The 26,084-nt window shown below is 45.0% G+C and overlaps 1 protein-coding gene across 2 annotated transcripts in view; it reads left to right on the forward strand.

Annotated features, from left to right (window-relative positions):
* The window catches only part of NDEL1 (nudE neurodevelopment protein 1 like 1), a 354,675-nt gene that overhangs the window by 243,748 nt on the left and 84,843 nt on the right, over positions 1-26,084 (forward strand). For both annotated transcript variants that reach the window (XM_069200297.1, XM_069200298.1), the window contains exon 8: positions 24,839-24,990. In XM_069200297.1, coding sequence (XP_069056398.1) covers positions 24,839-24,990 — 152 coding nt within the window. The remainder of the gene's footprint in view (positions 1-24,838; positions 24,991-26,084) is intronic.

Genomic DNA, 26,084 nt, shown 5'->3' on the forward strand with positions numbered 1-26,084 from the left:
GAGTTTTCCATGGCACTCAGTAAGACAGAGAATGCATCAGGGCAAAGGACGTAGAAGTATTTGATGGTGACGCTATAGAAGGGGAGTTAAATGTTGGTCTCTGTTTTCCCTTCATTTTATATATAGGCATATCTCTTGATGCAATATGCGCATATAAATAGGAGAGGTTCAGAATCTCCTCAGAAATATTGCGAGGACATCAGCAAAATGGGGTTAATGTATAAAGAGTCGGGATAGCAATAATTCTGAAATGTTGATTAAATGAAAACTGAAAAAGCATATCTGACTATTTAAATTAGTGTTGTTGTGATTAAAAGTCAGTAAGAAAAATACAATCCATACAAATGTAGATGGAATACCTGTAGAATTAAACAAAATACTTTGCAGGTAATGCATGGCCCCCTCCAGGTGACACTCAAAACAATTTGTCTCTGGCTAGAACCTTAACATGGCGGGTGTGACACGTCCGAGCGCCTGCCATGCTGACTAGAACAATCAAGAAAGCCGCCACTGTTTCAGGTGTGAGAGGATAGACGTCCTGCAACGTTGCCTCCCCTCAAAAGGTCTCTATAATTAGAAAAAGCCACCCAGAGGTCGGTGACAATCTCTGGCAGCCAGGGAGCCGCGTTAGCAAGCGGTTATTGTCTTCTGGCATCAAGCCACATGCCCACATTGTGAACCTTCTGACAGATGCAATCAGAAGGGATTTTATAATGTGCTCTCTGAACAGTAGATTTGGCAAAAAAGACTATTCACCTTTTAGTGGTGGGGGCATAGCCATGCCCGTTCTTGCAGCCCCCACCTCTCTTCTTATTGGGGGAAAGAAAACAAATCCCTGATGCCTACTGGGCTTTCAGCCCTCCACTCTCCCTGGGCCCATTCGCTGCAGCCCATACCCCTCAATTCTTATTTTCTATTAAAAATCCCTGGTGCCTAGTGGGCCTTCTGATCAGGTTCGGGGGGTGTCAAAAGTAATTGCCCCATATGCCCCCCTGGAAGGCAGACAAAATGTTCACCCTTATTTAAGGGTGGAGGCACTCTGGGCATCTTCCACCCCTCTATTCTTATATTCAGAAAAGGTTCCTAGTGCCTAGAGGGCTTTCTGCCTTTCCATAATTTAAAAAATTAAGGGGAAGCTAAAGACCTTGCCCAAGGGGCTGCTTCTCCTTTTCATGGAGCTTAGTGGGTGGATCCCTGCTTGGGGATGCCCATGCAGGGATTCACTGGGCAGAGGTACTGTTGGAAAGGAGAGATTCTCCCCTTGCCAGTGACACGTTTTAAGGAAATGCCTCCTTGGCATGGTTGCCCCCTACATTTTTGCCTTTGCTGATGCTAAGTTATGATTTGAAAGTGTGCTGGAACCCTGCTAACCAGGCCCCAGCACCAGTGTTCTTTCCCTAAACTGTACCTTTGTCTCCACAATTGGCACAACCCTGGCACTCAGGTATGTCCCTTGGAACTGGCACCCCTGATACCAAGCCCCCTATGCTAGGGAAGGTCTCTAAGGGCTGCAGCATGTCTTATGCCACCCTAGGGACCCCTAACCCAGCGTGCACACTGCTCACAGCTTGTGTGTGCTAGTGGGGAGAAAATGACTAAGTCGACATGGCACTCCCCTCAGAGTGCCATGCCAACCTCACACTGCCTGTGGCATAGATAAGTCACCCCTCTTGCAGGCCTTACAGCCCTAAGGCAGGGTGAGGGCATATGTGCATGAGCACTATGCCCCTACAGTGTCTAAGCAAAACCTTAGACATTGTAAGTGCAGGGTAGCCATAAGAGTATATGGTCTGGGAGTTTGTCAAATACAAACTCCACAGTTCCATAATGGCTACACTGAAATCTGGGAAGTTTGGTATCAAACTTCTCAGCACAATAAATGCACACTGATGCCAGTGTGCAATTTATTGTAACATATACCCAGAGGGCATCTTAGAGATGCCCCCTGAATACCAATCCGACTTCTAGTGTAGGCTGACCAGTTTCTGCCAGCCTGCCACAGACCAGACATGTTGCTGGCCACATGGGGAGAGTGCCTTTGTCACTCTGTGGCCAGGAACAAAGCCTGTACTGGGTGGAGGTGCTTCTCACCTCCCCCTGCAGGAACTGTAACACCTGGCGGTGAGCCTCAAAGGCTCACCCCTTTTGTTACAGCGCCCCAGAGCATCCCAGCTGGTGGAGATGCCCCCCCCCTCCGGCCACTGCCCCCTCTTTTGGCGGCAAGGCTGGAGGAGATAATGAGAAAAATAGGGAGGAGTCGCCCATCAGTGAGGAGCTCAAGGTGTCCTGAGCTGAGGTGACCCCTACCTTTAGAAATCCTCCATCTTGAGTTTGGAGGATTCCCCCAATAGGATTAGGGACGTGCCCCCCTCCCCACAGGGAGGAGGCACAAAGAAGGTGTAGCCACCCTCAAGGGCCGTAGCCATTGGCTAGTGCCCTCCTAGACCTAAACACACCCTAAATTCAGTATTTAGGGGCTCCCCAGATCCCAGGAAATAAGATTCCTGCAACCCGAAGAAAGAAGGACTGCTGACCTACAAGCCTGCAGAGAAGGAGGAAGATGACAACTGATTTGGCCCCAACCCTACCGGCCTGTCTCCAACTTCGAAAACCTGCTCCAACGATGCATCCGACAGGGACCAGCGACCTCTGAAGCCTCAGAGGACTGCCCTGGACTAAAGGACCAAGAAACTCCCGTGAACAGCGCCCCTGTTCAAAACCAGCTACTTCTCTGCAACAAAGAAGCAACTTTCAAAGACCGCTCGTTTCCTGCCAGAAGCGTGATACTTCACACTCTGCACCCGACTCGAACTGCAGAAAACAAACACCACAGGGAGGACTCCCCGGCGACTGCAAGCCCGTTAGTAACCAGAGATGACCCCCCACAGCGACGCCTGCAGAGAGAATCCAGAGGCTCCCCCTGACTGAGGCTGCTTGTAACAAGGGACCCGACGCCTGGAACCAACACTGCACCCGTGACCCCCAGGCGACCCTCTGCCTAGCCCAGGTGGTGGCTACCCCAAGGGAGCCCCCCGTCCCTGACTGCAACGCTAAAGTGGCCCCCGGGTCCCTCCATTGTGTCCTACCTGAAACCCGACGCCTGCTTTGCTCACTGCACCCAGCCGCCCCTGTGCCGCTGAGGGTGTACTTTGTGTGCCTTCTCGTGTGTCCCCCCCCCCCCCCCCTCCCTGTGCTCTACAAAACACCCCTGCTCTGCCCCCCGAGGATGCAGGTACTTTACCTGCTGGCAGACTGGAACCAGAGCACCCCTGTTCCCCACAGGCGCCTATGTGTTTTGGGCAACTCTTTGACCTCTGCACCTGACTGGCCCTGAGCTGCTGGTGTGGTAACTTTGGGGTTGCCTTGAACCCCCAACGGTGGGCTGCTTATGCCCCAAATTTGAGACTTGTAAGTGTTTTACTTACCTCCAAAACTAACCTTCATCTACCTCCCCCAGGAACTGTTGAGTTTTGCAGTGTCCACTTTGAAAATAGCTTATTGCCATTTTTACAAAGACTGTATGTGATATTGCTTTCATTCTAAGTTCCTCAAGTATCTAAGTGAAGTACCTTACATTTAAAGTATTAACTGTAAATCTTGAACCTGTGGTTCTTAAAATAAACTAAGAAAATTTATTTTTCAATATAAAGACCTATTGGCCTGGAGTAAGTCTTTGAGTGTGTGTTCCTCATTTATTGCCTGTGTGTGTGTGTGTGTGTGTACAACAAATGCTTAACACTACCCTCTGATAAGCCTACTGCTCGACCACACTACCACAAAATAGAGCATTAGAATTATCTACTTTTGCCACTATCTTACCTCTAATAGGAACCCTTAGACTCTGTGCACACTATTTCTTACTTTGAAATAGTATATACAGAGCCAACTTCCTACACACGTCCCCCATAATAATCTGTACTTTGGGAGGCTGAGACATCCAAGTGCCACCCCCTCCCGGTCTCCCCAGAGAATGGAGGACTTTATTTGTCAAGCAGAGTGCTTTAAAAGTTACTCGTTTACTTATCGAGCACCAGTGAAGATGTTTAAAATCCTCCCTGACCGAGGAGTGCTTAGGTAATCCTAGAACCAGCCATGTGGCCGTGTTCCAGATGAACTGGAGCTTATTCAAGAAAGATTGATTGGATTACTGTAATACAATGTACTTAAACAATCTCAAAGTAATAAAGGTTAAGACCACTGGTACCCTAAGGTCTTTGGGTACAAAAGGTAGGATTTAGTTTTTCATTTTAAATCCCAACTATCCAGGAGCAAATGGTAGCCGTTCTATTAACCTGGGTGTTAAAGGTCATTAGATTATCAAACATCACCCCCAGGTTTTTGGCCACAGTTATTGGAGTAGATAGAATGTCACAAGTCTCAGGCCATCAGCGATCCGTCCAAATGGACCTGTCTGCTCCGCTCTAATTATCGTAATCTGAGTTTTATCCCCGTTCATTTTCAGACAGTTCATGCTCATCCACCTGCTGACTTCCCTCCTACACCCCCGAAAACCTGTCCGCAAATTCTTCCCAATTATCCAAGATTGAAACGATGATCTGGGTATCATCCGCGTAAGATAAAATCTAGAACCCAAAAGAAGGAACCAGTTTTGTAATGGGGGTGCCATACAGGTTTAAAAGGGTTGGGCTGAGGGAAGACCCCTGGGAAAACCTACGGGGGAGCTGAAAGAGGGCTGCTCTGTAATTTCCACAGCTAACTGTGATAGATCTATCACACAGAAAGAACTCTAGCAGCCTTTGCACTATCAAGTGTGAAGATATAGTGTCAAAAGCTGCTGATAGATCCTGCATAACCTCTATGGCTGCTCCCCCCCGATCCACCTTCCTGCAGATGGAATCTGAAGTGGCAGTGAGCGCAGATTCGTGCTTTCATGCTTCCTGAACCCTTGAAGGATCCAGGAGATCATGGGCAAAGAGATAGCTGGCTATTTCCGGGTTTATACAGGGAGTGCAGAATTATTAGGCAAATGAGTATTTTGACCACATCATCCTCTTTATGCATGTTGTCTGACTCCAAGCTGTATAGGCTCGAAAGCCTACTACCAATTAAGCATATTAGGTGATGTGCATCTCTGTAATGAGAAGGGGTGTGGTCTAATGACATCAACTCCCTATATCAGGTGTGCATAATTATTAGGCAACTTCCTTTCCTTTGGCAAAATGGGTCAAAAGAAGGACTTGACAGGCTCAGAAAAGTCAAAAATAGTGAGATATCTTGCAGAGGGATGCAGCACTCTTAAAATTGCAAAGCTTCTGAAGCGTGATCATCGAACAATCAAGCGTTTCATTCAAAATAGTCAACAGGGTCGCAAGAAGCGTGTGGAAAAACCAAGGCGCAAAATAACTGCCCATGAACTGAGAAAAGTCAAGCGTGCAGCTGCCACGATGCCACTTGCCACCAGTTTGGCCATATTTCAGAGCTGCAACATCACTGGAGTGCCCAAAAGCACAAGGTGTGCAATACTCAGAGACATGGCCAAGGTAAGAAAGGCTGAAAGACGACCACCACTGAACAAGACACACAAGCTGAAACGTCAAGACTGGGCCAAGAAATATCTCAAGACTGATTTTTCTAAGGTTTTATGGACTGATGAAATGAGAGTGAGTCTTGATGGGCCAGATGGATGGGCCCGTGGCTGGATTGGTAAAGGGCAGAGAGCTCCAGTCCGACTCAGACGCCAGCAAGGTGGAGGTGGAGTACTGGTTTGGGCTGGTATCATCAAAGATGAGCTTGTGGGGCCTTTTCGGGTTGAGGATGGAGTCAAGCTCAACTCCCAGTCCTACTGCCAGTTCCTGGAAGACACCTTCTTCAAGCAGTGGTACAGGAAGAAGTCTGCATCCTTCAAGAAAAACATGATTTTCATGCAGGACAATGCTCCATCACACGCGTCCAAGTACTCCACAGCGTGGCTGGCAAGAAAGGGTATAAAAGAAGGAAATCTAATGACATGGCCTCCTTGTTCACCTGATCTGAACCCCATTGAGAACCTGTGGTCCATCATCAAATGTGAGATTTACAAGGAGGGAAAACAGTACACCTCTCTGAACAGTGTCTGGGAGGCTGTGGTTGCTGCTGCACGCAATGTTGATGGTGAACAGATCAAAACACTGACAGAATCCATGGATGGCAGGCTTTTGAGTGTCCTTGCAAAGAAAGGTGGCTATATTGGTCACTGATTTGTTTTTGTTTTGTTTTTGAATGTCAGAAATGTATATTTGTGAATGTTGAGATGTTATATTGGTTTCACTGGTAATAATAAATAATTGAAATGGGTATATATTTTTTTTTGGTAAGTTGCCTAATAATTATGCACAGTAATAGTCACCTGCACACACAGATATCCCCCTAACATAGCTAAAACTAAAAACAAACTAAAAACTACTTCCAAAAATATTCAGCTTTGATATTAATGAGTTTTTTGGGTTCATTGAGAACATGGTTGTTGTTCAATAATAAAATGAATCCTCAAAAATACAACTTGCCTAATAATTCTGCACTCCCTGTATGCTTCTCGAGGATCTTCGCAGGAGCGGGCAGCAAAGAGATGGAACATAATTTTTCAAATTGCTGGAATCACCCTCCGGTTTCTTTTTCAGGGGGATGACAGATGCCTCCTTCCAGGCCTGAGGAGACACCCCAGACTCCAGGAGCTCTACAAAGATCTTCTCCAACGCCGTGGCCATCAGGTCCGTGAGCTAGTTACAGCACCCTCTGGAGACAGGGGTCATCTTGGGAACCTGAGGTTATCCCAGCTACGAGAGTCTTGATCTTATCTGCAGGCATAAGGGAGAACCTGGCAAAGGGCAGTCTGCTGTCTTGCTTTTTCTCCTGACTGAATGACAAAATTGGTGGGCTTACAGTAGAGGCCGGAAAATCAGCAAAGTGTGTACTGTGTTAAAAAGTTTTTTATGGACATTGATGGGCGACCTAATCCTCTGAGAAGGATCCCACTTTAGCTTCCTTAATTGCTTTCTAATATTTGAATAATAGTTTCCTGAGCTTAACTTTCTCTCCCAGTTCTCGGGCCATTTTCCATTTCTGTTCCTGCCGCCTACACTCCCTTTGGAGCTCCTTGAGCTCCTCAGTATACCAACGGCAGATAGTTTCTTCCTGGTTATTGACCTCTCACCCAGAAGGTCATAAAGTCCAGGAAAGCATTAGTGTCCCGGTCCAACTCAGCCTCTAAATGTAGATAAAAATCCACAAGGGCTGTAAATTTACTACAGGAGATGAAGGGTTCTATAACTTGGTGCCAGTGCGACAGAAATTGCTTTTTCGGCCCTGGTGGACGATAAATCATAATCCCTTCCATCAGGATAGCAGTTTTAATTTTGATCTTAAAATGACCGTCGCAATTTTCAATGCCCGTATTAATTGGCCAAGTGTACAGTTCAAGTTGTCTTTAAAGATAATAGCTAGTCTCCCTCTCCTCCGCCCGACCTGTCTAATCTCACCACCTCGTATCCTGGTAGTGTGGCCAGAATTCTCTTTTGTCCAGGTCTCCATCACAAAGAGGCAATCTACCTTAGCAATTGCAGTAAGTTCACATATTTCTAAACTGAGTTTACTTAAGGAATGGGCATTCACCAGCCCACAGCCAAGATTTCCTTAGACTCCATTGCCATCTCTGCACCCCCTCCCCAGATCCTCTGAAAAGAGCCCATGTGAGGGGACCGCAGTACTGCAACTTTAGGACTATCCAGTGTCCAGACGCAGCTGGTACAGATCTACCTTTCCTCCCACCTCAGATCTAATGTTTCCACTCTCTCGCATCTCACCTTGAGAGGGAGATCCAATAAGTGTTGCCTAGAGTAACATAGGTGAGGCTCCCGTGCCTCAAAACTAGCATCCTTCCTGGTTGGGCGCAGATGGGCTTGCCTTAGGTGCGTCTACTGCCCATCCGCGGTCCGGCAGATTAAAATTCCTGTGACCGACACATCTGACACAAGAGAAGCGTCCAAAAAACACAAGTCTGCTTCCTTCCTAAATGCGGGCTAACGTGGTAGCACACTAATATGGCCACCAGCATCAGAATACCCGGGTTCCAACAGGCCCTTCTTCCCCCCATGAAACCCTAATGCACTAAGGTAGAACAATCAAACCTCAATGCCCCACTTAAGTCATTTTAGTGACTCAAGAGACACCAAACATGAACACATTGCCCCCTTTAAAAACATTTTCACCATATTGCAGGTTTGCGAAGGAAATAAAAATAAAAAATTAAAAACCGAAAAACAAGGAAAGCCTCAGCACGCCTCCACTCTCACCCTCTCTTTCCACCTCTAGATGCCATCTCACCTGCTTCATTCCAATTTTCATGCACTCTTGGTTGTGCCCATGTTCCATTGCACCAGAGCAAGCAGACACTCTTTCTTGCTTCTGGCTCATATTCCTAATATTCTGTTCTTTTTAGCAGTGATAAAGCTTGTTCAAATAATTTGTGTTTGTGAAAAGGGAAGAATTATTCTAGTACGATTGTTGAGAATTATTCTAAGTGTGTGAATCTAGGAGTAATACCCTTCCTCAAGAGCTGTTGGTACAGTTGATTCCCATTTATTTGCAGGGTGCAGGGTGCATGGTGCGGTTTAAAGTCCTGGACCTTACCAACCCCCTTTCTCCTTGAGATCTCAACTAGTTAAAGAGAGCTTCTTTAAAGAAGCCAATCTTCCAGTCTGCCATGACGTTTCATGAGGCTCTATCCTTTCACTGAATCTTTTTACCTTATGTATGGAACCCCTGATCTTGATAACAAGGGACAACTAGCTCTTTACCTCAATATGCTGATGATTCTCAGCTGCCCCTAAAGTCTGACCAGCATAGTAAGCCTAAAACCCTTCCTCAAAAATAATAATAATAATCCTTAAATAATCAAGTGAATTAAGTTCTTTTGAACATAAACCCTATCAAAATGTAATTTCGTTTTTCTTAACCAGCCTCTTTGCCTCTAGTCCAAAGTTGTCTCAGCATCCTACCCCCCTGGCTAGCTACCCTTCTCTAGTCCCTCAAGCCAGGGGGCTCTGCTTAATCATTGACTAAAACCTCGTTCTAACCAAGTACATTGCCAAATTGCCAAAATCTGCCTCCTAACAAACTATCCGCTTAAAAAGCTAAAACTCTGTCATACTGATTTCCAACCAGCAGTTCAGGCTCTTGTCTTCTTGCCTCTTCATAGATATAATGCTATCCTTTTGGGCCTTCTCAAATCTATTGTGGCGTCTATAACACAAACCTTAAAGCTGCTTCCTAAATGGTCACAGGAGACAAGAAAATCGGACCATATCACTCCTATCTTAAGACCTCTCTGTTGGCTACCTCTGAAAGCTACAGTGTGAGGTGGCATGTGTGGGAAATTGGTTTGTTGGCTGACTGGGGCATAAGCCATGTTCATGCAGCAACCACACTCCTTGTCAGGGTAAGGCACAAGCAAACCCCAATTAACCTGTGTTCACCCCGTCAGGTTGGCAGAGAGGAGACAGGATGAACTTAAAGGCAATGTGTAAAGTATTTGTGCAATACTTCATAGAGAGAAGGCACCACAAAAAGAACCTCACACCAGGTTAGAAAAATAATAGCAATGTTTAATAAATAAAACATGACCAAAACAAAAACAATCCAATCAATAGAACCAGAGTTATGGATTTTGAAAAATAAACTGTAAAATAGCATCTAGAAACCAAAAGCACAAACTACGACTATCTGGTCGTGCTAAACTGGGTCAAAGTCAAACATTTAGGCCAACCACGATGGAGCGCAGGTCGGCTACAGTCCCAGATTAGTCCACCTGTAGGTTTACCTTCTCAAGCTTTGTGCCAAGAGTCCAATTTGTATTGGAGAGGGTTGCGAGGAGCAAGGAGAGCATCGCTGGCGGCAGTCAGAGTGGTGCGAAGAGCAGGCCGGGCTTCGGGGACGGGTGGACTGGAGCTTTGTGGGTTGTCGATGCTGATGTGCAAAGAGATGGGCTTGATGGCAGCTTGCTTTGATTTTTGGTGCGAGTGGCATGGTTCTGGTGCAAATGGGCCTGTTCTTGGTTGCGAAGAGCCCAACAGCTTGAGTCTGAGAGCAACGCCAATGGTCCAGACACTGAGAGGCATCACTTGGGGGTCAGGAACTCTCTGAAGACTGATCCAGGAGCTATTGGGGAGCTTTTTGTGTCCCTGGGGCCCATATCAGGAGGCTAGCAGACTAGCCCTCTGTCACTCTGGTGGTCCTGGGTTCAAGATGCAGCTGCAGGGCCAGTTGATCTTCCGCAGGCAAGAACAGCAGGTCAGCACAACAGGGCAGCAGTTCCTTCCGAGCTGCAATCTAGCAGAGTGGCAATCCACAGGTCCAGACTCCTACTGTAGTGGTGATATCTGAGGTCCAGGATTTATACACAATTGTGCCTTTGAAGTGGGGAGAAGCTTCTAGAGGCATGTCTTTGAAATGCACAGATGCCCGCCTTCCTGGTCCTTGCTCCAGACTAACTACAGGGCATTTGCAGCCCTTTGTATTGAGGCAGGACACAGCCTAGTAAGGTGTAAGTGTGGCTAGGCCCAGCTCCTCCCTTACGTCCTGCCAGTGATAGCCCATCCATTCACGCCTAAGCTTCCATTGTGGGTGGATGTCTAGGAGGGATACACAAAGCCCAACTGCCAACTACACCCAACCATGTGACCAGAGAAAGGCTGCAGGTAACAGATAGCCAAGGCAGGAAAATACCAACTTTCTAAAAGTGGCATTTTCTGAATTGTATTCTAAAAATCTGACTTTACCATAAGTTAGGGTTTTAAGTTGGGATTCCAGAGGCACCAAACATGAACACATTGCCCCTTGCCTTCTGGGCTGTCCAGATTCTACCTTAGGGGTGACTTATATGTATTAAAAGGAAGGTTTAGACCTGAAAAAAGGTGTATTTTGCCAGGTTGAAATGACAGTTTAAAACTATACACAGGCTCTGCAATAGCAGCCCTGAGATGTTTAGAGGGCTACTTAAGAGAGTGACACAATCGGTGCTGCAGGCCCACAAGTAGCATTTAATTGACATGCCCTGGGTACATGTAGTGCACTTTATTAGGGACTTATAAATAAATTAAATGTCAATTGGGTGTTGCCAGTTGTAGGAAGTTGGCTCTGTATGTACAATTTCAAAGTAAGAAATAGCATGCACAGAGTCCAAGGGTTCCCCTTAGAGGTAAGATAGTGGCAACATTAGATAATTCTAATGCTCTATTTTGTGGTAGTGTGGTCGCGCAGTAGGCTTATCAGAGGGTAGTGTTAAGCATTTGTTGTACACACACAGGCAATAAATGAGGAACACACACTCAAAGACCATTCCAGGCCAGTAGGTTTTTATATAGAAAAATATACTTTCTTAGTTTATTTTAAGAACCACAGGTTCAAGATTTACAATCAATACTTCAAATGAAAGGTACTTCACTCGGGTATCATAGGAACTTTGAATCCGCAAAATAGCATGTACAGTTTTGGCAAAAATGGCAATAAGCTATTTTAAAACTAGACACAGTGCAAATTTCAACAGTTCCTGGGGGAGGTAAGTATTTGTTAGTTTTGCAGGTAAGTAAACCACCTACAGGGTTCTAAGTTGGTTCCAAGGTAGCCCACTGTTGGGGGTTCAGGACAACCCCAAAGTTACCACACCAGCAGCTCAGGGCCGGTCAGGTGCAGAGGTCAAAGTGGTGCCCAAAATGCATAGGCTTCAATGGAGAAGGGGGTGCCCCGGTTCCAGTCTGCCAGCAGGTAAGTACCCGCGACTTCGGAGGGCAGACCGGGGGGTTTTGTAGGGCACCGGGGGGACAAAAGTCAGCACAGAAAGTACACCCTCAGCGGCACAGGGGCGGCCGGGTGCAGTGGGCAAACAGGCGTCTGGTTCGCAATAGGTTTCAATGGGAGACCCAGGGATCTCTTGAGCGAAGCAGGCAAGGGAGAGGGTAGCCACCACCGGGGCAAGGGAGAAGGCCACCTGGGGTAGCTTCTGCACTGGAGGTCTGATCCTTCAGGTCCTGGGGGCTGCGGGTGCAGTGTCTTTACCAGGCGTCGGGTTCTTGGAAGCCGGCAGTCGCGGTCAGGGGGAGCCTCTGGATTCCCTCTGCAGGTGTCGCTGGGGGGGGGGCTCAACTCTGGCTACTCTCAGGGTCGCAGTCACCGGGGAGTCCTCCCTGTAGTGTTTCTCCGCAGGTCGAGCCGGGGACGTCGGGTGCAGAGTGGAAAGTCTCACGCTTCCGGCGGGAAACGTGCAGTCCTTTAAAAGTTGTTTCTTTGTTGCCAAGTTGGAGCTTCTTTGGAGCAGAGCTGCTGTCCTCGGGAGTTCTTGGTCCTTACAGATGCAGGGTAGTCCTCTGAGGCTTCAGAGGTCGCTGGACCCTGGGGGACGTGTCGCTGTTGCTGTTTTTCTTGAAGTGGGGAGACAGGCCGGTAGGGCTGGGCCCAAAGCAGTTGGTGTCTCCGTCTTCTCTGCAGGGCTTCAGGTCAGCAGTCCTTCTTTGTCTTCAGGTTGCAGTAATCTGTTTTCCTCGGTTCTGGGGGCCCCTAAATACTCAATTTAGGGGTGTGTTTAGGTCTGAAGGGTTAGTAGCCAATGGCTACTAGCCCTGAAGGTGGCTACACCCTCTTTGTGCCTCCTCCCTGAGGGGAGGGGGGCACATCCCTAATTCTATTGGGGGAATCCTCCATCTGCAAGATGGAGGATTTCTAAAAGTCAGAGTCACCTCAGCTCAGGACACCTTAGGGGTTGTCCTGACTGGCCAGTGACTCCTCCTTGTTTTTCTCATTATCTCCTCCGGCCCTGCCGCCAAAAGTGGGGCCGTGGCCGGAGGGGGCAGGCATCTCCACTAGCTGGAGTGCCCTGTGGCTCTGTAACAAAGGGGGTGAGCCTTTGAGGCTCACCGCCAAGTGTTACAGTTCCTGCAGGGGGAGGTGAGAAGCACCTCCACCCAGTACAGGCTTTGTTACTAGCCACAGAGTGACAAAGGCACTCTCCCCATGTGGCCAGCAACATGTCTGGTGTGTGGCAGGCTGGAAAAACTAGTCAGCCCACACTGGAAGTCGGGTATGTTTTCAGGGGGCATCTCTAAGATGCCCTCTGGGGTGTATTTCACAATAAAATGTACACTGGCATCAGTGTGCATTTATTGTGCTGAGAAGTTTGATACCAAACTTCCAGTTTTCAGTGAAGCCATCATGGTGCTGTGGAGTTCGTGTATGACAGACTCCCAGACCATATACTCTTATGGCTAGGAGAAACTACGACGTGAGCTACAGTAATATTATAATATCTGAAGATATAATAAACTTCAGGATTAAATCCCTATAGGGGCTGATAAATGCAGGCTGATAGATTAAGGTCATTCAAAAAAGTGATGCCAGACTGCTAAACAGAATCGAATAATAACAAGGGAAAACAGGGGACAAATTCACAATTAGAAAAACTTTAATTGATTAATATAAATAGACATATAATCGTGACATGTAAAAAATGTGAATTTATAAAACACTAGTATTCTAATTCAGACACACCACAGTCAGACTAAACGACAAAGGACAATATAGTAAAATCAAACAAAATTATATTCTTACACGTATAATGTACAGTTTTGGCAAAAATGGCAATAAGCTATTTTAAAACTAGACACAGTGCAAATTTCAACAGTTCCTGGGGGAGGTAAGTATTTGTTAGTTTTGCAGGTAAGTAAACCACCTACAGGGTTCTAAGTTGGTTCCAAGGTAGCCCACCGTTGGGGGTTCAGGACAACCCCAAAGTTACCACACCAGCAGCTCAGGGCCGGTCAGGTGCAGAGGTCAAAGTGGTGCCCAAAATGCATAGGCTTCAATGGAGAAGGGGGTGCCCCGGTTCCAGTCTGCCAGCAGGTAAGTACCCGCGACTTCGGAGGGCAGACCGGGGGGTTTTGTAGGGCACCGGGGGGACAAAAGTCAGCACAGAAAGTACACCCTCAGCGGCACAGGGGCGGCCGGGTGCAGTGGGCAAACAGGCGTCTGGTTCGCAATAGGTTTCAATGGGAGACCCAGGGGTCTCTTGAGCGAAGCAGGCAAGGGAGAGGGTAGCCACCACCGGGGCAAGGGAGAAGGCCACCTGGGGTAGCTTCTGCACTGGAGGTCTGATCCTTCAGGTCCTGGGGGCTGCGGGTGCAGTGTCTTTACCAGGCGTCGGGTTCTTGGAAGCCGGCAGTCGCGGTCAGGGGGAGCCTCTGGATTCCCTCTGCAGGTGTCGCTGGGGGGGGGCTCAACTCTGGCTACTCTCAGGGTCGCAGTCACCGGGGAGTCCTCCCTGTAGTGTTTCTCCGCAGGTCGAGCCGGGGACGTCGGGTGCAGAGTGGAAAGTCTCACGCTTCCGGCGGGAAACGTGCAGTCCTTTAAAAGTTGTTTCTTTGTTGCCAAGTTGGAGCTTCTTTGGAGCAGAGCTGCTGTCCTCGGGAGTTCTTGGTCCTTACAGATGCAGGGTAGTCCTCTGAGGCTTCAGAGGTCGCTGGACCCTGGGGGACGTGTCGCTGTTGCTGTTTTTCTTGAAGTGGGGAGACAGGCCGGTAGGGCTGGGTCCAAAGCAGTTGGTGTCTCCGTCTTCTCTGCAGGGCTTCAGGTCAGCAGTCCTTCTTTGTCTTCAGGTTGCAGTAATCTGTTTTCCTCGGTTCTGGGGGCCCCTAAATACTCAATTTAGGGGTGTGTTTAGGTCTGAAGGGTTAGTAGCCAATGGCTACTAGCCCTGAAGGTGGCTACACCCTCTTTGTGCCTCCTCCCTGAGGGGAGGGGGGCACATCCCTAATTCTATTGGGGGAATCCTCCATCTGCAAGATGGAGGATTTCTAAAAGTCAGAGTCACCTCAGCTCAGGACACCTTAGGGGTTGTCCTGACTGGCCAGTGACTCCTCCTTGTTTTTCTCATTATCTCCTCCGGCCCTGCCGCCAAAAGTGGGGCCGTGGCCGGAGGGGGCAGGCATCTCCACTAGCTGGAGTGCCCTGTGGCTCTGTAACAAAGGGGGTGAGCCTTTGAGGCTCACCGCCAAGTGTTACAGTTCCTGCAGGGGGAGGTGAGAAGCACCTCCACCCAGTACAGGCTTTGTTACTAGCCACAGAGTGACAAAGGCACTCTCCCCATGTGGCCAGCAACATGTCTGGTGTGTGGCAGGCTGGAAAAACTAGTCAGCCCACACTGGAAGTCGGGTATGTTTTCAGGGGGCATCTCTAAGATGCCCTCTGGGGTGTATTTCACAATAAAATGTACACTGGCATCAGTGTGCATTTATTGTGCTGAGAAGTTTGATACCAAACTTCCAGTTTTCAGTGAAGCCATCATGGTGCTGTGGAGTTCGTGTATGACAGACTCCCAGACCATATACTCTTATGGCTAGGAGAAACTACGACGTGAGCTACAGTAATATTATAATATCTGAAGATATAATAAACTTCAGGATTAAATCCCTATAGGGGCTGATAAATGCAGGCTGATAGATTAAGGTCATTCAAAAAAGTGATGCCAGACTGCTAAACAGAATCGAATAATAACAAGGGAAAACAGGGGACAAATTCACAATTAGAAAAACTTTAATTGATTAATATAAATAGACATATAATCGTGACATGTAAAAAATGTGAATTTATAAAACACTAGTATTCTAATTCAGACACACCACAGTCAGACTAAACGACAAAGGACAATATAGTAAAATCAAACAAAATTATATTCTTACACGTATAATGTACAGTTTTGGCAAAAATGGCAATAAGCTATTTTAAAACTAGACACAGTGCAAATTTCAACAGTTCCTGGGGGAGGTAAGTATTTGTTAGTTTTGCAGGTAAGTAAACCACCTACAGGGTTCTAAGTTGGTTCCAAGGTAGCCCACCGTTGGGGGTTCAGGACAACCCCAAAGTTACCACACCAGCAGCTCAGGGCCGGTCAGGTGCAGAGGTCAAAGTGGTGCCCAAAATGCATAGGCTTCAATGGAGAAGGGGGTGCCCCGGTTCCAGTCTGCCAGCAGGTAAGTACCCGCGACTTCGGAGGGCAGACCGGGGGGTTTTGTAGGGCACCGGGGGGACAAAAGTCAGCACAGAAAGTACACCCTCAGCGGCACAGGGGCGGCCGGGTGCAGTGGGCAAACAGGCGTCTGGTTCGCAATAGGTTTCAATGGGAGACCCAGGGGTCTCTTGAGCGAAGCAGGCAAGGGAGAGGGTAGCCACCACCGGGGCAAGGGAGAAGGCCACCTGGGGTAGCTTCTGCACTGGAGGTCTGATCCTTCAGGTCCTGGGGGCTGCGGGTGCAGTGTCTTTACCAGGCGTCGGGTTCTTGGAAGCCGGCAGTCGCGGTCAGGGGGAGCCTCTGGATTCCCTCTGCAGGTGTCGCTGGGGGGGGCTCAACTCTGGCTACTCTCAGGGTCGCAGTCACCGGGGAGTCCTCCCTGTAGTGTTTCTCCGCAGGTCGAGCCGGGGACGTCGGGTGCAGAGTGGAAAGTCTCACGCTTCCGGCGGGAAACGTGCAGTCCTTTAAAAGTTGTTTCTTTGTTGCCAAGTTGGAGCTTCTTTGGAGCAGAGCTGCTGTCCTCGGGAGTTCTTGGTCCTTACAGATGCAGGGTAGTCCTCTGAGGCTTCAGAGGTCGCTGGACCCTGGGGGACGTGTCGCTGTTGCTGTTTTTCTTGAAGTGGGGAGACAGGCCGGTAGGGCTGGGTCCAAAGCAGTTGGTGTCTCCGTCTTCTCTGCAGGGCTTCAGGTCAGCAGTCCTTCTTTGTCTTCAGGTTGCAGTAATCTGTTTTCCTCGGTTCTGGGGGCCCCTAAATACTCAATTTAGGGGTGTGTTTAGGTCTGAAGGGTTAGTAGCCAATGGCTACTAGCCCTGAAGGTGGCTACACCCTCTTTGTGCCTCCTCCCTGAGGGGAGGGGGGCACATCCCTAATTCTATTGGGGGAATCCTCCATCTGCAAGATGGAGGATTTCTAAAAGTCAGAGTCACCTCAGCTCAGGACACCTTAGGGGTTGTCCTGACTGGCCAGTGACTCCTCCTTGTTTTTCTCATTATCTCCTCCGGCCCTGCCGCCAAAAGTGGGGCCGTGGCCGGAGGGGGCAGGCATCTCCACTAGCTGGAGTGCCCTGTGGCTCTGTAACAAAGGGGGTGAGCCTTTGAGGCTCACCGCCAAGTGTTACAGTTCCTGCAGGGGGAGGTGAGAAGCACCTCCACCCAGTACAGGCTTTGTTACTAGCCACAGAGTGACAAAGGCACTCTCCCCATGTGGCCAGCAACATGTCTGGTGTGTGGCAGGCTGGAAAAACTAGTCAGCCCACACTGGAAGTCGGGTATGTTTTCAGGGGGCATCTCTAAGATGCCCTCTGGGGTGTATTTCACAATAAAATGTACACTGGCATCCGTGTGCATTTATTGTGCTGAGAAGTTTGATACCAAACTTCCAGTTTTCAGTGAAGCCATCATGGTGCTGTGGAGTTCGTGTATGACAGACTCCCAGACCATATACTCTTATGGCTAGGAGAAACTACGACGTGAGCTACAGTAATATTATAATATCTGAAGATATAATAAACTTCAGGATTAAATCCCTATAGGGGCTGATAAATGCAGGCTGATAGATTAAGGTCATTCAAAAAAGTGATGCCAGACTGCTAAACAGAATCGAATAATAACAAGGGAAAACAGGGGACAAATTCACAATTAGAAAAACTTTAATTGATTAATATAAATAGACATATAATCGTGACATGTAAAAAATGTGAATTTATAAAACACTAGTATTCTAATTCAGACACACCACAGTCAGACTAAACGACAAAGGACAATATAGTAAAATCAAACAAAATTATATTCTTACACGTATAACAACATTAATAAACTAATACATGGAAAGTACAATAAATACAGACGCATACGAACAATACTCAAACACTGATAGATATAAATCAATAATAGTCTAATACAGAAATAATCTATATTTGAAAGAGAGCGGTTCAAAGTGGTGTCGCTACAGCAAGGATGTGCTGTGGGAACCAACGGCCTACGCGCGTTTCGGTGTTCCTAATGGTTATAGGTCACCTTCCTCAGGGCCATTCCCATTAATAAGAGACGACAAAAGTCTAATTTTAGCAGCCAGGTTCTCAGGTTAGTTAGATATTGGATACTTGATATGCTGAAGTCACATAGTCATGTCATCTAATGAAAGAGAAAATGTAGGATTATATACATTTATAGTGTTGTTGGCTTTCTTAAAGTTATCTTTTTTAACTTTAATATGCAGATATATATGTCTACATATACAAATATATAGTAGACGTGTACATTATTAGTTTAGAATAAAGATTAAAGAGCAATCAAGCTTGAAGTTTAGAGTGGAGATAAAGATTGGAAATAGGAATTGGAAAACTAAATGAATAAAAATAAATAATAACTAAACAGACCCATAGGGGGTATAGGTGTAGAAATCGAAATAGATAATTAGCAATGCTTATATTAATTATGTTAGTTAGTAGGGTAGTTAAAGTATATGTAGTGGTTAGAATGTGATGAAGTGATACCTTATACGGTGGTACTTAGAGCTTTTGTCCCATGCCCGTGGGAACGTGCATCGGTGCATATTGTGAAATTAGTTCTGTTCAATAAGTATTTACTAGCTTACTTAAGTTGTCTATGCTGGTAATTCAGACAATACTGTTATCACATAGTGGTTCCGATCCTTTATGTGGATATGACAACATCTAGTGTGACAGAAGATGGTCTGGCTATAGGTAAAAACAGTAAATAAATATGAATACTAAAGTATATGCAATGCATGACCGATAAGATCGACAATTCTGGACACACAAAAAAATAAAAAATAAAAATAAATTGTCACTTTTTCAGATACCTCCGAATCTGAAGGAGAAGGAACCTCTAATCAGTTAGAACAATTCAGTGGCAGATTGGGCTCCACTGAAGGCCCCAACCGAGCTAGTCATCATTTTTTATCCAGGGGAGGAAGACCCCGAACAAGATACAGGAATTTTCAGAGAAACAGATACCAGAATGTGGACAATGGGCCACATACCCTACAAACCTGGAGACAACAATACGGGAGGGACTAAAGGTAGTACCGGTCTTCAATCTTAGAGCTATCCCTATAGATACAGATACAGAATCATTGCTTAAGAAAGGATTGTCCTTCATTCCCACTACTATTATTAACAAATTTGACCTTCTCTCTGATCTACACGCTTTCTTTAGAAGAATTAGACTTACCAGATTTTTTTAGGACAAAGTAGACAATAGGGAGCCCAATCAATCAGGCCTTAAACCAACTTCCACTTTTACACCATATTTAGATGCAGTAGGACCTGAAGTAAAAATCTTTGAAAATGTTGTCACAGAGAAAATTCAATCGCTGCTGAAATTTGTCCCTAAACCCTGCTTTAATTTAAATAAAGGGGAATACCAAGCTCTCCAAAACCTACAAAAAGATAAGACCACCACAGTCAAACCATGCGATAAAGGTGGCGGCATAGTCCTATTAGATACAGAAGTATATAAATATAAGATCCAGACTATGCTTAATGATTCTCATTACTACCAAAAAACTAATACAAATTGGCAAGAACGGGTAAAAAGAGAAATAGCTCAAATCACTAATGAAGCATACGATAGTGGACTTATCTGTCACCAAGAACTACAGTATCTGAACCCTGTGAAGACCAGGACACCAGTATTCTACGGTGTCCCTAAAATACACAAAAACGTAACAGATCCCCCCATGCGCCCCATAGTCTCCACTGTAGGAGCTTTTACTGAGCCCTTGTCCAAATATATGGAGAATTTTCTGAGCCCGAAGGTAGCCCAACTCCCAGCATATATTCGAGATACTAGTCATATCATCGCTAAACTAGAAGGACACCCTTTTAATCCGAACACTCAACTATTAGTCACGATGGATATTGAAGCACTATACACTAATATCCCCCAGCAAGAAGCCTGGCAAGCAGTGGCTTCCTTATTTGAAAAAGAAGGCATGACAGAACATTCTGTCTTCGTTCTACAGTGCCTAGACATCGTGTTGCGAGAAAATTTCTTTGAATTTGACAACCAGATTTTCCAACAAAAGAAAGGGGTCAGTATGGGGGCTGCCTGTGCCCTAAGTGTTGCAAATATTTATGTAGGCTCCTTTGAGGAAAAATGTGTCTACAACGAGATAGCACCGTTCTTTGAAAATATCCATTCCTGGTCTCGATTTATAGACGATATCTTCTTCATCTGGACAGGTGAAGAGGAATTCCTACTAGAATTCAGTCAGTGGATAAATTTATGTGACCCCAATCTCAAGTTTACCTTCCACACCAATAGAAGCAAAGTTGAATTCCTAGATCTCTGGATAGGCCATAACAACTCCCAACTTCAAATGTCCCTATTCATCAAACCTACAGCGAGAAATACCATCCTCCATTTCGACAGTTTCCACCCTTCCTGCCAAAAACAAGGGATACCTTTTAGCCAATTTTTAAGGGTCCGCAGAAATTGTTCTAGCATATCCGACTTCGAACATCATGCTAACATACTACAACAAAAATTCCTATTGAGAGGATATCCTAAAAAACTGATTAGAGACTCGTACAAAAGAGCCAAGTATTATAACAGGACCAGCATGTTCGAAAAACAAAGGAATAACAACAAAAAACCTATGTCCACACTGGCCTGTGTAATTCAACACTCTAATTTGAATGAAAAAATCAGAAAAATTATCCTCTCTAATTGGAATAGCCTTAACAGCAATCCTAACCAGGTACCACTAAGACGTCCTCTCCTATCGTTTAGGAAGAACCAGAATATCTCCAATAAATTGGTGAGGGCATCCCTTCCTAAAAATGAAAGTTTTTGCCAAAAATCCATATGTGGAGATCGACCGATCAATGGACACCACAAATGCGGCAACTGCAAAGCTTGCCCCAGAGCAATTGTGGGCGATTCCTTTTCCTGGAAAGGTAATAACTATGCATTTACAGATATGACCAACTGCAAAACTGCCAATTGTATTTATTTGATTAGGTGTACATGTCCCCTACTTTACATAGGTGAGACAGGAAGGGAAGTCAAAGTAAGAATATTAGAACATATGTTGAATATCAGAAACGTTAAAGAAAGTGCCCCTCTAGTATCCCATTGGAAACAGCATGGACACCAAGTAGACGATCTTACTTGGACCGTTATGGAAAAAATCAAGAAAGCAGGACAGATAGATGACCATAAAATAAGGAAAAAACGAGAAGTTTTTTGGATATTTACCCTAGATAGCTGTGCAAAAGGACTGAACGAGCTCTGACTAACATCTATCTTCCCTGAATAAGCACTGTTACTTCTTATTCTTCCATATTCCGTTCCCATCATCCCCAGCTGTATACTTAGCTGTCCGATCCTAATTCATTGCTCTTGTTTCTATTTTCATTCTTATGTTTATTCATGCCCTTTCCTTTTGCACTATTTTGTATATTAGAATTTTAGTATCTTCTGGAATCGAAATAGAGTGCTACTAGCAATTAATTTGACTGTCTTCACTCAGCTGTTGATTCAGCCAAAACATTTTGCCATTTCTCTCACGTTCATGCCCACAAGGTACCAGTGCCGATAGCATCCCCTTACAGCCAGAGAAATTCCCTTCCCCACTTTTGTTGCGCACATTGCCCAAGTGTTTGACAGGCTCCCATTGCGCCGCATTGATAGACTCTAGATCGCGAAATTCCAATATGGCGGCTATATAAGTCCGCAATATTATAATGAGAGGCCGCGGACTAGCCTCGTGCTACATACCCATTAATCACATTATTTAAGCAGACGGGAGCCGCGGCCGCCCACGTTTATCGACCAAAGGAGAGTTTATCGGCAAATCGGTGAGTCTCTCTTCCCTTATCTTTTAACACGCTTCTGCCATTTGACCTGGGAGAAAGCCCCTATGGACTGCTCCCGGTTTCTGTTAAGAAACTATATCAGACAAGAGCGGCGCTTTGTTATCATTTTCCACCACTTCTGGTGAGTGTAACCTTAATAAATTTTATTGGTGTAGGACTCCTCATTCAAAGTTTCATCAGCCCGAAACTTTAACAGAGACTACAAAACATAGGACATCAGCTCGAAGCATTTTAAACCTTGGCAGGTAATCATAAGCACTTATACTCTTGCCTTAAAGCCTTTACTGAACAATAGATTTTAGAATCTATAATTAACATTATTATAACCTTGTACAGACCGTTTGTTAGCTACTTTTATCGGTCATGCATTGCATATACTTTAGTATTCATATTTATTTACTGTTTTTACCTATAGCCAGACCATCTTCTTCTGTCACACTAGATGTTGTCATATCCACATAAAGGATCGGAACCACTATGTGATAACAGTATTGTCTGAATTACCAGCATAGACAACTTAAGTAAGCTAGTAAATACTTATTGAACAGAACTAATTTCACAATATGCACCAATGCACGTTCCCACGGGCATGGGACAAAAGCTCTAAGTACCACCGTATAAGGTATCACTTCATCACATTCTAACCACTACATATACTTTAATTACCCTACTAACTAACATAATTAATATAAGCATTGCTAATTATCTATTTCGATTTCTACACCTATACCCCCTGTGGGTCTGTTTAGTTATTATTTATTTTTATTCATTTAGTTTTCCAATTCCTATTTCCAATCTTTATCTCCACTCTAAACTTCAAGCTTGATTGCTCTTTAATCTTTATTCTAAACTAATAATGTGCACGTCTACTATATATTTGTATATGTAGACATATATATCTGCATATTAAAGTTAAAAAAAATAACTTTAAGAAAGCCAACAACACTATAAATGTATATAATCCTACATTTTCTCTTTCATTAGATGACATGACTATGTGACTTCAGCATATCAAGTATCCAATATCTAACTAACCTGAGAACCTGGCTGCTAAAATTAGACTTTTGTCGTCTCTTATCAATGGGAATGGCCCTGAGGAAGGTGACCTATAACCATTAGGAACACCGAAACGCGCGTAGGCCGTTGGTTCCCACAGCACATTCTTGCTGTAGCGACACCACTTTGATCCGCTCTCTTTCAAATATAGATTATTTCTGTATTAGACTATTATTGATTTATATCTATCAGTGTTTGAGTATTGTTCGTATACGTCTGTATTTATTGTACTTTCCATGTATTAGTTTATTAATGTTGTTATACGTGTAAGAAAATAATTTTGTTTGATTTTACTATATTGTCCTTGGTCGTTTAGTCTGACTGTGGTGTGTCTGAATTAGAATACTAATGTTTTATAAATTCACATTTTTTACATGTCACGATTATATGTCTATTTATATTATTCAATTAAAGTTTTTCTAATTGTGAATTTGTCCCCTGTTTTCCCTTGTTATTATTCGATTCTGTTTAGCAGTCTGGCATCACTTTTTTGAATGACCTTAATCTATCAGCCTGCATTTATCAGCCCCTATAGGGATTTAATCCTGAAGTTTATTATATCTTCAGATATTATATTATTACTGTAGCTCACGTCGTAGTTTCTCCTACTCGTATTTTTCCCTGATTGAGCTACTAGCATTCTCTTAGGGAACTCCTTTATAGTTTTTCTCTTACTCTTATGGCTACCCTGCACTTACAATGTCTAAGGTTTTGCTTAGACACTGTAGGGGCATAGTGCTCATGCACCTATGCCCTCACCTATGGTATAGTGCACCCTGCCTTAGGGCTGTAAGGCCTGCTAGAGGGGTGACTTATCTATGCCATGGGCAGTGTGAGGTTGGCATGGCACCCTGAGGGGAGTGCCATGTCGACTTGGTCATTTTCTCCCCACCAGCACACACAAGCTGGCAAGCAGTGTGTCTGTGCTGAGTGAGGGGTCCCCAGGGTGGCATAAGACATGCTGCAGCCCTTAGAGACCTTCCCTGGCATCAGGGCCCTTGGTACCAGGGGTACCAGTTACAAGGGACTTACCGGATGCCAGGGTGTGCCAATTGTGAAAACAAAGGTACAGTTTTAGGGAAAGAACACTGGTGCTGGGGCCTGGTTAGCAGGCCTCAGCACACTTTCAAATCATAACTTGGCATCAGCAAAGGCAAACAGTCAGGGGGTAACCATGCCAAGGAGGCATTTCCTTACACCAGTGTTACCATGTTTTAAGCAAAAAGCACAAACACTTTAGTACTGGTTAGCAGTGGTAAAGTGTGCAGAGTCCTAAGGCCAGCAAAAGCAAAGTCCACAAAAACAGGAGGCTTGAAGGAAAAAGGTTAGGGGGAAACTAAGCCAAGGTTTCCATGTATAACAACATATATTGCACAGGAATACTAGCCAGCCTGATAACACACTTCAAGTCAGAGTTGATACAATCACACTGGGAACAGAAAACCTCACATTTTGGAAATGCCTAGGGAAACAAACAGAAGCAGAATATAAAAACAAACCTTCTGCCTAGGGCCTGAGTGGTGGAACATGATTCCAAAACCCTTTAGGCTGAATCCAGATCTCCTGGCATTCAGAAAGAATCTAAAAGATCACTTCTTCAGAGTAGCTGATTATCTCTCTCTCTCTCTCATGTCTATCTCTTTACCCATATTTATGTATGTTTCCTTTGTTACTGTGCTGCCCAGGAGGCTAGGGCCATGCTATAAATTAAGTAATTTTTTTAAATTTTGTACTTGGTTTGTCTACCTCTGAGCGTACTTTGTATTAAAGCAGAACAAAGCAGAATCTGAATAGCACTTTAGAGAATACTAATTGCAAAAGCAGTTTTTAATGTCCCGAAAAGTTGAAATGTTTTCAGTTTTTCCTTTTTTTCTTTTTCCTCCTCAGGCCTTAGAATCCAAATTAGCTGCTTGCAGAAATTTTGCAAAGGACCAGGCGTCTCGGAAATCCTATGTACCAACAAATGTAAACAACAGCTTATTGAACAGCAGCTGCACAAAGTTCTCCCATTCAGGACACACATCCTTCTACGACAAAGGGTACGTTTTCTTCCATTTACTTTAAAAAAAAAAAAAAAGATTTTAAGAGTTTAAGAGTACAGATGCAGTTTTATGACAGTCAGTGGGTCTCAAATTATAAGCCTTTAGTGACATGTGCCATTGGAGTACAGAAAAGCACTGCAATGTCAGTGAACTCTTTGTTTCTTGAAAGATCCTACATCTGTAGTTTTTGTCTTCTGTTTGGGTTTATTTAATCCTGGAATACAGTTGCTAATATATCTCAATTTCAGCCCTGGACAGTCTTTCTTAAGCCGTTAAGACTATCAATTATTGAAAAAATCAGATTGCCTGAGCTCTCTAGTCTTGACACGCTGGTTTCCTGTGAATGCCACATACGTAAAATGTTTCATGCCTTAAGCTAAATGTTGCACAGCATCATCAAAAAAAGGCAAAATATACAAAGGCATTTTTAGGTTTTGATGACATAGTGCACGCACTGTCACAGAAAGCTATTTTTATTAAAAAAAAAAAAAAAAACTTAAACGTCCCACCCATTACTTATCAATACTTGCCATTGGTTGATTTCCACTTTACTCAAGTTTCCTTGCTTCTTTCCTCTTTCCTGCTTCCTGCTCACCACCCTCCATTCTTCTTGTGGCTACTGTCCCTGCTGTGGAGCATGAACCAAGCACAGCTTCATGTTTGCAATCAGTGTCCGTCCATTGGCCGTGTGCCACTCCAGGTGCTTTTATATGTATGTGTGTGTGTGTGTGTGTGTGTATATATATATATATATATATATGTATATGTGTGTGTATATATATATATATATATATATATATATATATATATATATATATATGTTCGATGGCATGTGTAGCTGCAGATACACATGCTGTGCACATCCCGCCATCTGGTGTTGGGCTCGGAGTGTTACAAGTTGTTTTTCTTCGAAGAAGTCTTTTCGAGTCACGAGACCGAGGGACTCCTCCCATTTCGACTCCATTGCGCATGGGCGTCGACTCCATCTTAAATTGTTTTTTTTCCGTCATCGGGTTCGGACGTGTTCCTTTTCGCTCCGTGTTTCGGGTCGGAAAGTTAGTTAGAATCTCGGAAAAATCGTCGGTATTGTT

This window comes from Pleurodeles waltl, chromosome 7 (assembly GCF_031143425.1).
Source record: "Pleurodeles waltl isolate 20211129_DDA chromosome 7, aPleWal1.hap1.20221129, whole genome shotgun sequence".
NCBI lineage: Eukaryota > Metazoa > Chordata > Amphibia > Caudata > Salamandridae > Pleurodeles > Pleurodeles waltl.